At 34.3% G+C, this 16526-nt stretch overlaps 1 protein-coding gene across 1 annotated transcript; it reads right to left on the minus strand.

Annotated features, from left to right (window-relative positions):
* Nucleotides 1-5962: 5962 nt before the first annotated feature.
* On the minus strand, nt 5963-16177 carry LOC136389386 (C-type lectin domain family 2 member D-like). Its single transcript, XM_066361190.1, has 6 exons — nt 16034-16177; nt 14632-14688; nt 11978-12112; nt 9844-10013; nt 6657-6760; nt 5963-6159 (listed from the first exon to the last, which is right to left on the minus strand). Exons 1-6 carry the CDS (start codon nt 16068-16070, stop codon nt 6036-6038), a joined length of 627 nt encoding a protein of 208 aa, XP_066217287.1. The 5' UTR covers nt 16071-16177; the 3' UTR covers nt 5963-6035.
* Nucleotides 16178-16526: the final 349 nt, after the last annotated feature.

The following is a 16526-nucleotide window of genomic DNA, read 5'->3' on the forward strand; positions in this document are numbered from 1 at the left end:
AAAGATGCCAGCTCCCTCAGCCTTATGCCACGTTACTGCACATTCCTCCACCGCATACAACCAAACTACCATAATTCCCCATGTATAAGACACACCATTTCCCCCAAAATTTGGGGTTTAAAAACTGGTGCGTCTCAGACAGTGGTTGTAGATTTTTTTACTTGCATTTCTCGCTTTTTCACGCTTGTTGTCTCTGCGCTCATTGTTTCACTCTTGTTACCGGTATATTATGGTAGGTTATGTTTTGCCACATTCTGCCCACAAATGGCTCAGAAAAGATTTTTGTACTGTGCTGAATTCAAGTTAAAAGTGATCTAATTTGCAAAAGTGAATGGAAATCGTGCTGCTGAACATAAGTTTGGTCCTCCTCCGACTAAGAAATCAATCTGAGACTGGCTACAGGAAAAAGAAATTCTACTGAAAATGCCACAGAAGAAGGCCGTGAGAGGTAAGTCAGCAAAATGGCCTGATTTAGAGAGGGAATTGAAGATACAGATTAAAGAGCAAAGGGTAATTGAATTCCTGTGTCCACAAAGATGGTTCAGCATGAGGCAAAAAGAATTGCTGATGAAAAAGAAGTTACTGATTTCAAAGGAGGACACAATTGGTGCTTCAGTTTCATGAAATGGAATGGACTAAGCATGACTACATGCACCAGACTTGCCCAAAAGATGCCTGAAAGCTATGATCAGAAGGTCCTTGATTTAATCATTTTGTCATTCAATGTCAGAAGACACATCAATTTGAGTTGAGGCAGATTGCAAATGTGGACAAAGTCCCCCTTAATTTGATGTCCCGAGTAACAGAACTGTTGATAAGAAGGGGGTGAAAACTGTAACTGTGAAGACAAGTGGACATGAAAAGAGCTGTTATACTGTTGTTTTATCTTTTTGTGTCAATGGGAACCAAGCTGCCTCCATTGCTGGTTTTCAAACTCAAAACAATGCCAAAAGAAGACGTTCCTCGAGGAGTGATTGTCCACGTTCATGACAAGGGTTGGATGGATCAGGATGGGATAAAGATCTGGTTTGAGAAAGTTTAGAGGAGAACAGGTAGGCTCATATGCAAACCTGCCCTACTGGTGCTTGATCAGTTCAGGGCACACATAACAAAAAACACAAAGAAGATTGCTGCAGAGCGAAAAACAAAATTTGCTATCATACCTGGAGGCTTCACATCCCAGCTCCATCCACTTGATGTCAGCATTAAGAAACCCTTCAAAGCTGCCATAAGAGACAAATGGAACCAATGAATGAAGTCTTCTGGGGACAATTTGACACCAGCAGAAAGAGTGGGAAAAAAAACTATGGGAGAAGTTGAACCTGGATGAAAAGATCCTAGGATAATGTCAAGATTGAGATCGTTATCAAGTCATTTAAGAAGTGTGGCATTTCAAATGCCATAGATGGATCTGAGGACAAGGCAATATATGAAGACAGTGATTCATCATCCAACACAGATGATGGGAGTTTTGACAGTGATGAGGAGTTGTATTAATTATATGATGAATAAAATTTGAGTTCAATAACTTTATGTAATATATATATTTTTTTCAAATTCTGGGCCCCAAAATGGAGGTGTGCATTATACATGGGAGTGTCTTATACATGGGGAAATATGGCAAATCCCAATTTTAATTGAGTGTTACATCTGCCTCTCTGTCCTAGAAAGGAAAAACAGCTTCGATCTTTTGCTCTTGAATCTTTTATTTTTTATGTCACTTCCTGCTCCTGTTGCTCTTGGCTCTTTTTTTACTTTTTTAAAAAAGTTTTTTACTATGTTAACTATTTTCACCTTATCTAATGCATTATCTCTAACAACATAAAAGAGATCTAACATTAGGTAGGTTAGATGTGTGCAAATAGAAAAAGAACAAGTTGCATTTGGTCACACTTGCCACGCCCAACTCATTTCTCTCTGACATTGTATTAACATGGTAAGGTTACCTTTTCCAATGATGCACTTTATAGCATTGGTTTGTTGACATCCTGAGAAGCTAGTTCAGCACCTTGAACATATTTGAACACTTTGTACTACTTTTCTTCTTTACTCTTTTGTGAACTCCCTTTTTGCCATTGTCATTATTTTCCCACTAAATTTATTTGTTAATTCCAAGAAAATAGTTTATTTCCCAAACAACAAAGACAAACAAATTGTGTTTATTTTAAAAATTAAAATGCACATTGGATGATATAGCAACTCAAGGGTGGTAGGCCTGAAGTGCGTGTTGGGTATTGCTTTGGATCAAACTGAAATCAGAACTCCAAAAGATAAAAAAAAACCAATCAGTAAAACTTTAATAGAGAATTGTTCATAAATATTTAATTTCTATTCTGGGAATATATGTTCATAAATACCATGTATCAATTGATTTAGCATTCCCATTTCCAGGTAAGTATCTCAAATCAAATGAAGTATTATGTATTCAATCTCACAAAATAATAAAATTATATTCCTGAATAACTTTTCCCTACTTACATGCGATTGTTTTAAACATTTTGGTTTTCCTATTGATCATCGTAAAAATTAATGTTACTTCTGTTCTTTGTTTATGCTTAATAGTACATATATGCATATATATGCATACATTTATACTTAGATTTAAGTGTACATATATCTATATAATACTTCAAAGTATAACAAAAATTGTACTCAAGTATTCAAGTATAAAAATGTTTTAACTCTTAAAATTGTCTGTCCAGAATTTTGGAGATATGCTCTTTTGCTGTGTCCCAGTCCAACGCTCTATCCACTGCGCCACCGCCTGGTCAGGAGATATGCTCTTCTAGGCATATTTATCCATTATTATCCCAGAAGTGAGATATGAGTATATTTGTGACTTTATTTAAAACACACCAAAACCTCAATTGGTTTTAAATAAACAACTTTATTTTAGTATCAATTAATAAACTTGAGGCAGACATTTAAAAATTTATGTCATTAAGTATGAAATAGCAATAGGTACAATAAAAACAAAGAGTCATACAAAAAGAGTTTTGACATTGTTGTTCTGTTATTAAAGAGGGTTAATACAATAAAGATGTAATTTTTAAAACTATGACTTGAAAGAGAGAAGAACATTAGTACATTTTTCTACGTAAGCTTTAACACTATTCAGTATTTGAAATTTTGCAGATCCAATATTTCAGAATATTCCAGTGAAAAATATTCTTCTGAAAAATATCATTGGTCTTATTTAATGCTTCTGTAAATACATATGACCTGATTTATTTGTCTAAAGTTATGCTACTTTTCTACTCAAGCTTTTATAGGCACAGATTTAGCTTCATGATCAAACTTCAATGACCCTAATATAGAGCTTACTTAATTTTTTTTTCCTGTGGGAGAGAGAGAGAAAGAGAGAGAGAGACAGAGACAGAGACAGACAGGAAGGAAGAGAGATGAGAAGCATCAACTTGTAGTTGTGGCACTTTAGTTGTTCATTGCTTTCTCATAGGTGCCTTGATGGGGGGCTCTAGCAAAGCCAGTGACTTCTTGCTCAAGCTAAGGACCTTGGGTTTAAGCCAGCAACCATGGGGTCATGTCTATGATCCCACACTCAAGCTGATAAGCCTGTGCTCAAGCTGGATGAGCCTATGCTCAGTCTAGCTGGTGACCTCAGGGTTTCAAACCTGGGTCCTCAGCGTCCCAGGTGCACACTCTGTCCACTGCACCACTGGCTGGTCAGTTCTAAATTATTTTTTAATTAAGAAAGAAGTATATATTGAGGAAGATTATTTTTCTTTAAGCAAATAATTGCTTTTTGCTGCCATGTGATTTTCTCCTTCTGTTTTTGTATGTTTACACCTTAGATCTCTGCAGCTTTGTATGCATCTGTTTCATATTTCCAGCCCATACGTGCTCTTCAGTTCCAGAACTGTATAACCTACTTTCAACTAAACATTTCCACCTGAAGCTTAATAATTTTAGCATATCCTTTCTTTCTATATTAGTTAATAGCATTGTTATTCATCTAATTGATTTAGAGAGAAACTAGGGATATATTCTTAACATCTATTTCTCCTTCATCTCTCTAATCTTGTATTTTCTAATAGTTTATCTTTAAAAGAGTTCCTGAACCCATTCTTCCTGCTACTATTTCTGACACTACTCTTATCCTCTCTTCTCTAGTCAGTTGGACAACTTTCTAAATAATTTCTCACTCTATCAATAGACTTTATGTTTTCCTGAGAGTTATTCTAAGTTTTATATTTGAAGACATCAATAACCTATGTATAAATATTCAATAACTTTAGAGCAATTACCTGAAGTGTCAAGGTTAAATGTCCCTTAGCCTGGAGTAGAACTTTCCTTAAATATGGTCTTGGCCCTCCTTATCTCCCTCAACCCCAGCTGTTACACTTTCTCATCTCACATCTCTCCTTCCAGTGCTTCCATACCATTGTAATTTTTCAACTGTGCAATGCTTGGTACCCTCACATATGCTTTTTGCTCTTTTGGCAATTTTCAGTGAAAGAATTTTACTGGGAACCGCTTTCTCATTTTGGAGATTTTTCTCTGTTTGTTGTCATTGAACCTTTTTTTATACACCATATATGCATTTGTTTTTTGTAGTTCTTGCTGTGTTTGGTAATTAAAGGTTGAAGGATTATCTAATCAGTCTCTGATTTTCTAAACTAATTGTAGATTTAATGTTGAGTTCCTTGTCATCCCTTTTTATGTTCTAGTTTTCCATAAAAATAATATTATTTGCTCCTGATACAGGAGAATAATGGAGTAATAATACAATACAGTCTGATAAAATAAAGACTTAAAGAACAAAGTCGCAATAAAGACCTTAAGAACAAAGTCCTGTGTTTTCTAAAGACCCATGCAATGGTCAGTTTTAAGTAGAAAGGAAATTTTCTTGTTAAGTATTTTACTGTGAACTTATTTGATTGTGGGCAGTTATTTTCACTATTTATGTTGAGATTAAAATAATCAAATAAATATTTATAAAGAATGAAGGGACAGAGAATTACAGGGGGAAAAAGGTGAAAATGACAGTGGGGGAAAGGGTGAAAAGTTAAAAAACTTGTTATGGGTCTATAACAAAAGATGTAAGAATGACACTTTACTAACTTATTCCTCTAAATTCTTATTAGTCTCATACTCTAATATCTGTTCTTCTGTTACAACTATTCAACTTTCTACCAATGAGTGTACATTTAGTATCCATATGCTAGAGATCACAGATTTCACAAGAACTCTAAAAAAAGACTATATTTTACAGAGACTTTGTTAATGTTGGATAAACATGAAGACAATATGCTCTGAAAAAGTATGCATTCTGATACAGAACCTCATTTGTTTTCCCAAATAGAAATGTAAGCAGCAAAATTCAAACCAGTCCCTCACCCATCTGTCCACTAAATGTTTACTGTTCATATTGCTCATTATGCAATAGGTTCTTGGCATTCACAAATAGGACATTGCTAGTTCTAGGCAATTTACTCACAATCTTGAAGGCCCCTCACATGATGTCTGAATGTGAAATCTTACTATTACTTTATTGATTGATTGATTGCTGTGAGGCTGGTGTGTGAAAGAGATTCATTTAGCTAGTAAATCAACAGTTAAAGCACTATTATTGTATTTGAATTACACTGAATTCATAAAGTAATGCAAATATTGCAAAACTAACAGGAAATATATCAATGGTTATTGATAATAAAAGTAAGGAGACAAAATATATCAGAGTTCTTTGAAAAACAAGTAATTTTAAATGAGATTAGTCTGAGTTCATATGATTACCTCTTAAAATGACATTTAGTTTTTCATTCATATTTTAGTATATTAAATATCAGAAATGTTATTCTGTAAAATTTGGAGAACTTTTAAATATGTTAAGGCATATGCTTGTTGAATGCCAAGTACCTAATAAATTTATAAAAAATTAATTTAGAGATTTGGAGCAAAACATCAGTAAAAATTTCTAAATATGAATTACATTTACCTTCACCTTAATATAACCTATTTCTTTCAAGAGAAATAAAACCTATATTTTATATAAAATATCTTAGGTCTATGATGTCTTAATTTCTTGGAATACATGGGTCCAGTTTGCTGCAAATCCATTTTCTAACCAAATGGCTACTGGAACTACTAATCCCAATGTTGTGTAGATAAGCACATTCTCCAATTCCAATTACTTTAAACCTGAAACACAACACAAAAGAAAAAAGGTTCTCAGAATGAGAATACATATTGAAAAAGTTAGAAAAAATTTTCCTCTGGTGTGTACTTTTACTCTAACCCTCACACCATATTGTTTGAATATAAAGTAAACTGAATTCATATGCCTTGGTTGGCCTAAAATGTAACTTATATGATGATGTATTGCAAGATATTCTTTTTATTCAATATCTTTGAACATCAATTTTTTAAATCTGTAAAGGGAGATAAATATACTAATCTCCCACAGTTGTTATGAAAGTCAAATGATATGATTATGAAAAATGGCATTTGTAATATTATAGTTATTAAATAACTTGTTTGATAATCTTTATTACCACTTTTTCTCTGGGTTCATTTTATTCTCCACCACACAAAAAGTTTCCAGAATGGTGTGTATGGATTATAACTCAGATGTTTCCATGGCCAGAAAGGCTCAGAGTCTCAACTTTCAGTGTGTAATTTATATACCCAGGATGTACCAGCCACTGTATATGGTTTCATCTATCCACTTCCAGGTCTGTCCCGGTTTTCGGCTCAGTCCAATCCAATATTGAGAATGGTCAGAATATCGCTTCAGGAAATCCTTTGATAAAGAACATTTACAAGATAAATGACAAATGCCTAATTATCTTGGATTTTCTTTCACCTTTATAAAAATATAGACTTCCAGATTTGGTAATAATCTTTGGACATCTTCCTTTTCTATTTCATGGATTAGCATATGGGTTGTTACTTTTGTAACAATTTCTGTAATAAATCACTCTGGGTAGCTTGCTCACTTTTCTAGTTTCTAAACAAGATTTTTTATAAGAGAAGAATTATTTGTATTGTGAAGGCATGGTCAAATTTGTCAGCAAAACTTCTTAGGCTTGGTGTCTTTTAGGACAGAAGAATTTGGGTTAGCAGTAAATTATATTGAATAGTTATTGGTTTATTCAGGTTTTATGTATGTTCATATTATATTCTGATACATTATATTTTGTGATATTATTACCACTATCTCAACTTTTTAGTTTGATTTGTTTTGTATTTGGTCAATAGTTGCTTAACATATCTTGCCTTTTCACTTTATCTCTAACTTTTGAGCACAAATTTGTGTATGTGTATGTGCACATGTGTGTCTATATGCTTAATTATGCCTATGTACATAGCACCAACTGAACTTTGTTGGTCTTTTTAAAACCAATTTGAGCCTGACCAGGCTGTGGCACAGTGGATAGAGTGTCAGACTAGGATGCCGAGGACCCAGGTTCGAGATCCCAAGGTCGGCAGCTTGAGTGCGGGCTCATCTGGTTTGAGCAAAAGTTCAGCTTGGACCCAAGGTCGCTGGCTCGAGCAAGGGGTTACTTGGTCTGCTGAAGGCCCATGGTCAAGGCACATGTGAGAAAGCAATCAATGAACAACTAAGGTGTCACAATGCGCAATGAAAAACTAATGACTGATTCTTCTCATCTCTCTGTTTCTGTCTGTCTGTTCCTGTCTATCCCTCTCTCTGTCTCTGTAAAAAAGAAAAAAAACCCAAAACAAAAAAAAACCAATTTGATATATTTGTCTTTTAAGAGGTAAATGAAAAACATTTACATTTTATCACAATTGCTATTATATTTGAATTAATCATTCTTGTGTTTTCTGACTATTTTTTTCCTTTTTCTTTTACTTTTTCTGAATTTCTTTGGGTTGATACTTTTTCTATGTTTTTGTTTGAACACTAATTTGTAAATTTTTTACTCTTTCATACTTACTATTTAATTAAAAATATATTCTATACATATTTCAATTTTAGGTTGTCTAAATAATTATTTAAATAATAATTAAATTAATTATTTGGTTAATAACAACTTTATTGACCAATTATTTAAATAATCTTTATAAATTATTTATTTCTTTAAAGTTTTAAAGTTTAGCGACATAAAATTATCTGTAATTTTTTTATACTTTTAAATGTCTGATGTTTGTATTTGGGTAAGTATATCTTTTCTCCTTTTCTGTGATCAGTCTTGTCTATTCATAAAAGTATTTTTGCTTTTGCATATCCTCATTGACTATTTTGTTGTACTCTCTTTTTCTATTTTTCCTCTTATGTCAATTCCAAACATTATTTCAGTAACTATAATTTTCAGTTAAACTATTTTCTTCTGTTTTCATATTGATCTGATACTTTCTCATCTTTTCTTGCTTGATTTTCATAATTTACTATTCTAATGAATCAAAGGTATGATTTCATTTATATTTTAGCCACCTTAATATACTCACTTTAAAATCTTCCTCAGTGGTGATAACCAGAGCAAAAGAGGGGTGAGGGTAAATGGGAGCAGGTAAAGGGGTAAAAATGATGATAGAAGGAGACTTGACTTGTGTTTTATGCTCACATTACAGATGTACTATAAGATTGTACATCTGAAACCTATACAATTTTATCAACCAATGTCACCTCAAGAAATTCAATAAAATAAATTTTTTTTAATTTAAATAAATAAAAAATAAAATTTTTGTCAGAATGTTCTACTGGGGTCAATCTCTCTTCTGTTTATGCTTCATATAGTAAGTGTTCAATAAATGTTAATATATCTCCATGCTCATTAAGGTCATAACTTTTCTGTCTCTTACCACCTGACATTCTACATTTCCTCTATTTCTGGTTTGGGGGCAGTTTGAATTGCATGCTTTTAATTTTCTTCATTTACCCTTTCTGTGCTCCAAAGCTTCCAAATCTTCTTAATTGTGCTAGTCATTTTATAAGTTTCTGCTTCTTTTTTTTTTAATCAGTGAGAGAAAGGGAGGCAGAGACAGACTACCTGCATGTGCCTCAACCAAGATCCACCTGGCAAGCCCACTAGGGGGTGATGCTCTGCCCATCTGGGGCATTGCGTTGTTGCTCAACAATGAAGTTCTTCTTAGACCTGAGGCGGAGGCCATGGAGCCATCCTCATCATCCAAGGCCAACTCTCTTCAATTGAGCCATGGCTGCAAGAGGGGGAGCAAGAGAAAGAGAGAGGCAAGAGAAGAAGGGGTGAAGAAGCTGATGGGTGCTTCTCCTGTGTGCCCTGCCCTGACTGGGAATGGAACCTGGGACACCCACATGCTGGGCTGATACTCTACCACTGAGCCAATGGGCCAGCATCTTGTTTCATATTTCTTTCCATGGCCTGACCTGCGATGGCACAGTGCATAAAGCATAGACCTGGAACACTGAGGTTGCTGGTTTGAAACCTTGGGCTTGCCTGGTCAAGGCACATATGGGAGTTGATGCTTCCTGCTTCTCCCCCTTTCTGTCTTTTTCTCTCTCCCTCCTCTTTAAAATGAGTAAATAAAATCTTAAAAATAATTCTTTCCAGTATTTCTGAAAAATGGTTTGTTATGACTCTTTGCTTACTATATTTTTACATAGTCCTACAAGAGACAAATTTCACTGGTGTAAAATAAGTAGGTGATGACAAATAGGCGTGTGAATAAAATAGGTAGGTGATTGAAAATAAATAAGTGAACAAAATAGGTAGGTGATTGTGATGTGAGGGGCTTTCTATGTTCTAAGTTAATGTGGAAAATAAGGCCTCTTCTCTGCTGGGTAAGATTGCATCTCCTGGACCATTCTCATTTCCAGTGTGTACTCTCCAGATCAGCTACAACCTCTGAAAAGGTAATTATAGTTCAAAAGTATTGTCTTACCAATTCTTTGGTGGTGTTGATTACAGCAAGAGTTGCTTCATGCGAGATACAGAAGTTCTGGCTTGCAGTCCAGGTTGTTGTATTTTCAGAAAAATAGAAGCATTTTCCTAGGTAACCAATCCAGCCATCTAGGCATGATTTATGTTCAGTGGAAGCTTTGTGCTTCTGTCCTAAAAACGATTTAATAATATATTAAGAATGATGGGGTGAAAAGCCCTGAATTTAAAACAGTTACCTAGGTGAATGAAATCCAGCAGAATTGCTTTGGTTCTTCAATCTGAGAGACATCATTGATCATGGTTTACATTGTTTTCTAAGTGAGAACAACTGCCAATAGTTTGTACTTATTCTCTTACTAGGTTGAAAGAAATTTTAAAAAATTATTGATTGATTTGAGAGAAAAAGAGAGACATTGGTTTGTTGTTTCACTTATTTATACGTTCATTGGTTGCTTTTCATATCTACCCTAACAGGGATGGGAACCACAGCCTTGGTGTATCAGGACAACACTCTAACCAGTTGAACTACCTAGCCAGGGTTTGAAAGAAATTCTTTTTTTTTCTTTTTTGTATTTTTCTGAAGCAAGAAGTGGGGAGGCAGACAGACAGACTCCCTCATGTGCCTGACTGGGATCCACCCAGCAAGCCTACTAGGGGGCAATGCTCGGCTCATCTGGGGCATTGCTCCATTGCAACTGGGCCATTCTAGCACTTGAGGTAGAGGCCATGGAGCCATCCTCAGTGCCTGGGCCAACTTTGCTCCAATGGAGCCTTGGCTGCGGGAGGGGAAGAGAGAGATAGAAAGGGGAGGGGGAAGGGTGGAGAAGCAGATGGTCACTTCTGTGTGCCTTGGCCAGGAATCAACCCCAGGACTTCCATACACCTGGCTGACGCTCTACCACTGAGCCAACCAGCCAGGGCCTGAAAGAAATTCTGAATGAGTGTTACTCAGATAGTATTTTTTGCTCACATTCAAGGCTTGGTGTTCTTCTCAAGTGACACACTACTCCTAGGTGATCATACTCATTCTCATAACATTAAATATGTGCATATATACATACGCACACAGTATATGTACATATAAACATTTATATACATATCTGTATATATACAGATATTTATATCTATTATAATAGCCTAGGTCATAAAACAAGGTTGATTAATAATATATGTTCCATACAAACTAATTTATATATGCATATGTACACATATATGTACACATGTATATAGAATATATGTGTACATTAATTTCTATGTATTACTTTATACATGTATATATTAAATGCATATATATAATACATTCATTTACATATAAATCATATAAACATTCATATATGCACATCTATATCATGTACTTATGTATATTTTTTAAAAATCTCATTATAATTGTTTTGAGTTATTTGTAGGATACATGTTTGTGCACTATCATAAAGAGTAGATGTATATCTACCTGCTTTTAGAGTCTAAATGTAATCTATGTTTTGTGTAAAATGTGTGGTTATAAGGATAGCAACAATTTTTTTCCCAAGTCTTTATAATCTGTATGTTTAGCTGTGAATTATGAATGACTTGGAAATCTGACCCCATCATTTTAAGCTGTGAACCAGAGAGAGAAAAAAATATGTTTTGCACCTTGAACTCAATTTTTATTCTTATGAACATAGACCTCAACTAGAAGTAGCTTTAAAAAATGATACTATTTATATAAAAAACATATGTTGTTGTTGTTTTTAGATAATCCACAACTAGATAATCTTCCATAAACTGTTTGCTATTGGACCATGGTGAGATATGGATCTTGTGACACCTTGTTAACTAAATCACCAAATACACTGTTTAGTTCTTTTGGCATTTCTTCAAAATGATATTTTCTTAATGAAGGAAGCAGTGTGGTGATTTACATTTTACTGCAAGCTCCTTCCCTTATAAAGACTAAATGAAGTTATTTTAATCCTCACAATATTTAGTATTGCTATTAGCTTCATGTTCTAGAAGAGGAAAACTATGTTTATTCTGTGTACACAAAGATGTCTGAAATGACCATTAATCCTGAGCTAAAATATAAAAGATATACATATGATGAAATATTTTATAGAAGAGTTAACATGAGTATACTTGGGAAATGGAAAACTCACCTGCTAAAATTGCAGCCATTATAATTATTATAATCACCAGAAAGAAGATGATGATGATTGTAGAAATAAGTTTCTTTTTATTCCTTTTTGGGTGTTGTAATGACTGTACAGTAAGGTTGGAAGAGGTATCATAACCTACAGAAAAAATAATCAATTCTTCATTACTAATAAGTGAATTTAGAATGTTGTAGGATTCAAGTTCAATATACAGAAACTAATTATATTTTTTTATATTATCAATTATCAATTGGAAATGAATATGTACCATTTAAAATGGTATAAAATATTAAGTGTTCACAGATAAAGCTGACAAAAGATATGTAAAATGTGTGCACTGAAAATTAAAAAACATTGCTGAAAAAAGTTGCAGACATAAATAAACGGAAGGAAATATTGTTTTCGTAAGTCAGAAGACACAATATTGTTAAGATCTCAATTCTACTCAAATTAGTCTATAGATTCATCACAATCTCAAATAAAAATCTCAGCATGCTTTTTCCTTTTTGTAAAAATTGGCAACCTATCTATAAAATTTATATAAAAATATAAAAGAACTAGAATAGCCAGAACTGAGAACTTACTTGGAAGATGAACATTACCTGTTTTAAAGACTTACTATAAAGCTACAGTTGTCAATACAGCATGGTATTTGTGTAAAAATAGACAAGTATGTTAGAATACACTCACATTAGATTTTTGGCAAAGACACACACAAAAAAACACAGTCATTTTGATAAATGGTTTGAGGATAATTGGATATCCACATGCAAAAAGATTTTTTTTTCTTTATCACATCCTATATACAAATCCTATATACAAAAATCACATCCTGTATATCAATCCTATATACAAAAATTAATTCCTAATAGATCATAGAAATGAACATAAAACCTAAACTTATAAAATTTATAGAAAAATACATAGGAACAGTTCTTTGTAATTTTGGGTTAAACAAAGGTTTCCTCGATCTAATCCAAAAAGCATCATTCATTTAAAAGTAATAAACTGGACTTCCTAAGAACTAGTAACACCTGCTTTTCAAAAGATAATGTTAACAAAACAAAAAGACAAACCAGAGAGTAGGAGAAAACATTTATAAATCGAATGTCTTATAAAGGGCTTGTGTCCAAAATATACAAAGAACTCTTAAACTTAATAAAAAAACAAACAATTTAAAAAAAATTTAAGCAAAGAAGTTGAACAGACACTGCATGAAATAAGACATATAAATGGCAAATTGAACATAAAAGAATTCCCATCATCACTTGTCGTAAGGAAAGCAAATTTAAACCAATTTTAGAAATCATTGCAAACCTTTTAGAATGTCTAAAATTAAAATGTCTGACCACATTAAGTGTTGGGGAGGATATGAAAGAACTAGAAATCTCATCCATTATTGATGGAAGTATAAGATGGTACAAACATTTTGGGAAGCAGTGTGGAAGTTTCTTTAAAAAACTAAATATGCACCTACTATATGATTCATCCATTCTATTCCTAAGTGTTCCCTCAAGAAAAATGGAAGCCCGTGTCCATGCAAAGACTGGTACACACGCGCACACACGCACGCGCATGCGCGCGCGCACACACACACACACACACACACACACATTTGGACAGAGCCAGAGAGCCAGAGAGGGGGACAGATAGGGACAGACAGACAGGAAGGGAGAGAGATGAGAAGCATCAATTCTTCATTGCAGCACTTTAATTGTTCATTGCTTGCTTTCTCATATGTGCCTTGACGGGGGAGGGGGTTTGCTATAGCAGAGTGAGTGACCCCTTGCTCAAACCAGCGACCTTGGACTCAAGCCAGCGACCTTGGGGTCATGTCTATGATCCCATGCTCAAGCTGGTGACCTCGGGGATTTGAACCTGGATCCTCTGCATCCCACTCCGACACTCTATCCACTGTGCCACCGCCTGGTCAGCCAAGACTGGTACAGACATTTTTATAACAACCTTATTTGTAATAATCCAAAACTTGAACAATCCAAATGTTCATTAATGGGTGAATGCATAAATACGTTGTAGTACATTTATATAAGGAAATACTAGTCAGAAAACAATTTTTAAAAAGAATAAACTATTCATACCTACAAAACATGAATCAATATTAAAATAGCTATGTTGAACAGTAGAAGCCGAACAGAAATGAGTACATACTATATGAGTCCATCTATGTAAAACTTCAGAAAATGTAAATCTATTATTGTGACACAAAGTTGATTTGGGGTCATCTCAAGGAGAGCATGCTGAAAGTGACAGTGAAAAAAGACCACTGTGCTGTATGAAGAAACTTTTGGTGTTGATGGATATGTTCATTATCTTGAATTGTGGTTTCATGGATGTGTGTCATATAAGACAAACTTTATAAAACTGTACACTTTAAATATGTACACTTTAATGTATGTCAATTTTATTTTTAAAGAGCTAGTAAAATAGCTCTCAGTTATCTTTTATTCACATAGTGTGGGTCTGGCACCTTGGAAAAATAGCTGAAAATGATTTGACACACATAGAAGATATGGGGGAGCATAGAGACACTAAGTCTCGAGGAGGGTAAGGATTCAGAGTGGGCAGCAGGGACTGACCAAATTGAAATTTGCTTACATCACAAACCACATCTAGGGGCTGTCATACATGCTTCTTACCTGAAGACTGGGAATCTCCTACATTTGTCAGCCTTATGTCATCATCCATGTCTCCTTCTGAGTAAAAAAATACAGACTGGTCATAGTGAGTTCACTGGATTCAAGATCCTGTCCACTACTTGGGTTTAGCTTCAATAATATAAAGAAAGACAATTTAAAATAGAATATGATGTTAAGACAAGCTACAACGAAAATGCAACAGAGATATAAACCATATGTCAAAAGTTCCTCAGAAATCTCACCACTCATGAAACTCCTTTTCTTCTGGCACTTTGCCATTCAAAAATCATTCGATCTCACTGCAATTTGAGGAGTCACTGGAAGTAGTTAAGACTGAAATAATTTTTCTAACTGTTGAATTCAGTGCAGAGAAGGTGAGAGTCAAGGTTTATGAAGCTGAAAATTTGGCTCTTCCCAGCGTCATCCTGACCTACCTAATGTTTAGTTAATTTTGACCACTATGGATCCCAGCCATAGGTGCAATTCTAAAACAATCTGAGCATGAAATGAAAACTTAGACTTCAGTGAAAAGAATATGAATTTGATATAATAATAATAACAGGAAAATAATCTCTAATATTTATTGTGTTTTTACTCTATGGTTGGCCTATTTTTGAATTCTTAAATTTTATCATTTAATTTAATCTCACAATAATCTTATCAAATATGAGCTTAATATTATAATTAATTTATGGCTGAGGTAACTTTCTTAAAATAACAGAGATGTTCCAAACTTTCTTAAAGTAGCACAGCCAATATGTGGCAGAGCTTCGATACTAACTGCTCATTCAACCACTCTGTTATACTCTACAGCTTCTCTGTTCAGGACATTGCCGTGAGTGTTCTTATATGCTGAACATCTACTTCCAGATACAGAAAGCAGACCAAAGTGAACAACAAACATGCATTGTTTGTATTATGCTGATTATAATCATGTAATATCACTTGACAGAGATGAGAATGAAATATAGGCATGGAAACCTATATTTAGTTACTTCCTTGAGAGACAGAGTAATAGGTTAACATTTCTTTAAGCTAGCCTATAAGGTATAGAATTCTCTCTAATTTTGTATTTTGGAGTTTTTAATGCATAAATATTATTTCACATCTTCAAAACAATGATTTCAGTAGCCAAGTAGGTGTGTGTGTGTGTGTGTGTGTGTGTGTGTGTGTGTATGTGTGTGTGTCTGAGAGAGAGAGAGAGAGAGAGAGGGAGAAAGAGAGTTAGAGAGGAGAGAGAGTTTGGGTTAAATTTACAGATAATTGTTTTCAAACATTTATCTCCAGTACAAATTAGTCCAAAAGTTTATATGCTATTTTAAAACCATAAATATTGTTACCAGTTAGCCATGGCCACATCAATGCTACTTACAAACTATACCCCACACCCTGGCTCACTCACCACCAGTCTGCGCTGCGCTGGCTGAGAGTTGTCTCATAGAAGCCAGCAACCATATATGGATGTCTCAAGCTGAGAGTTTGGCTGTGTTTGTTTTTCTGAGATCTAGATTGAAGCGACAGCTTTTCCAAAATCTCTTCTCATAGAGATACCAGAAGTGCTCATTAAGGTCTTATCTTTTTTGTCTCTTACCACCTGACACTGAAGCATATTTCAAGTCACTATTAATAACATCCTATTGGCTGAAGCTCAAGCCCACCTCCTGGCTGCTGACTCAGTCAGGGGAAGTTAACTGTTACTTTTCTTTCAACGAGAGAGACAGTGAAATTGTAAAAAACAAAGGCTTTGAGTTTACATTTGAGACTTTTTAAATTTTATTAACCGATGTCACCCCAATACATTAAATAACATTTTTTTTCAAAGAGGGTTGAATTGAGGCCAATAATTTACAAACCATAGCTTGTTGGAAAATTTCTTTAGCCTTCCTACTCAAATC

Source organism: Saccopteryx leptura, chromosome 1 (assembly GCF_036850995.1).
Source record: "Saccopteryx leptura isolate mSacLep1 chromosome 1, mSacLep1_pri_phased_curated, whole genome shotgun sequence".
NCBI lineage: Eukaryota > Metazoa > Chordata > Mammalia > Chiroptera > Emballonuridae > Saccopteryx > Saccopteryx leptura.

Bases quoted from the DNA above. Each gene is read 5' to 3' on its own strand.
- LOC136389386 (XM_066361190.1), bottom strand. From the start codon at position 16,070: ATGAGACAACTCTCAGCCAGCGCAGCGCAGACTGGTG. The intron at 6,761-9,843 runs GTAAGACAATAC...TCTTTATCAAAG, and splicing joins TCAACACCACCAAAGAATTG to GATTTCCTGAAGCGATATTC. The intron at 6,160-6,656 runs GTACATCCTGGG...GTTGTGTTTCAG, and splicing joins GAAACCATATACAGTGGCTG to GTTTAAAGTAATTGGAATTG.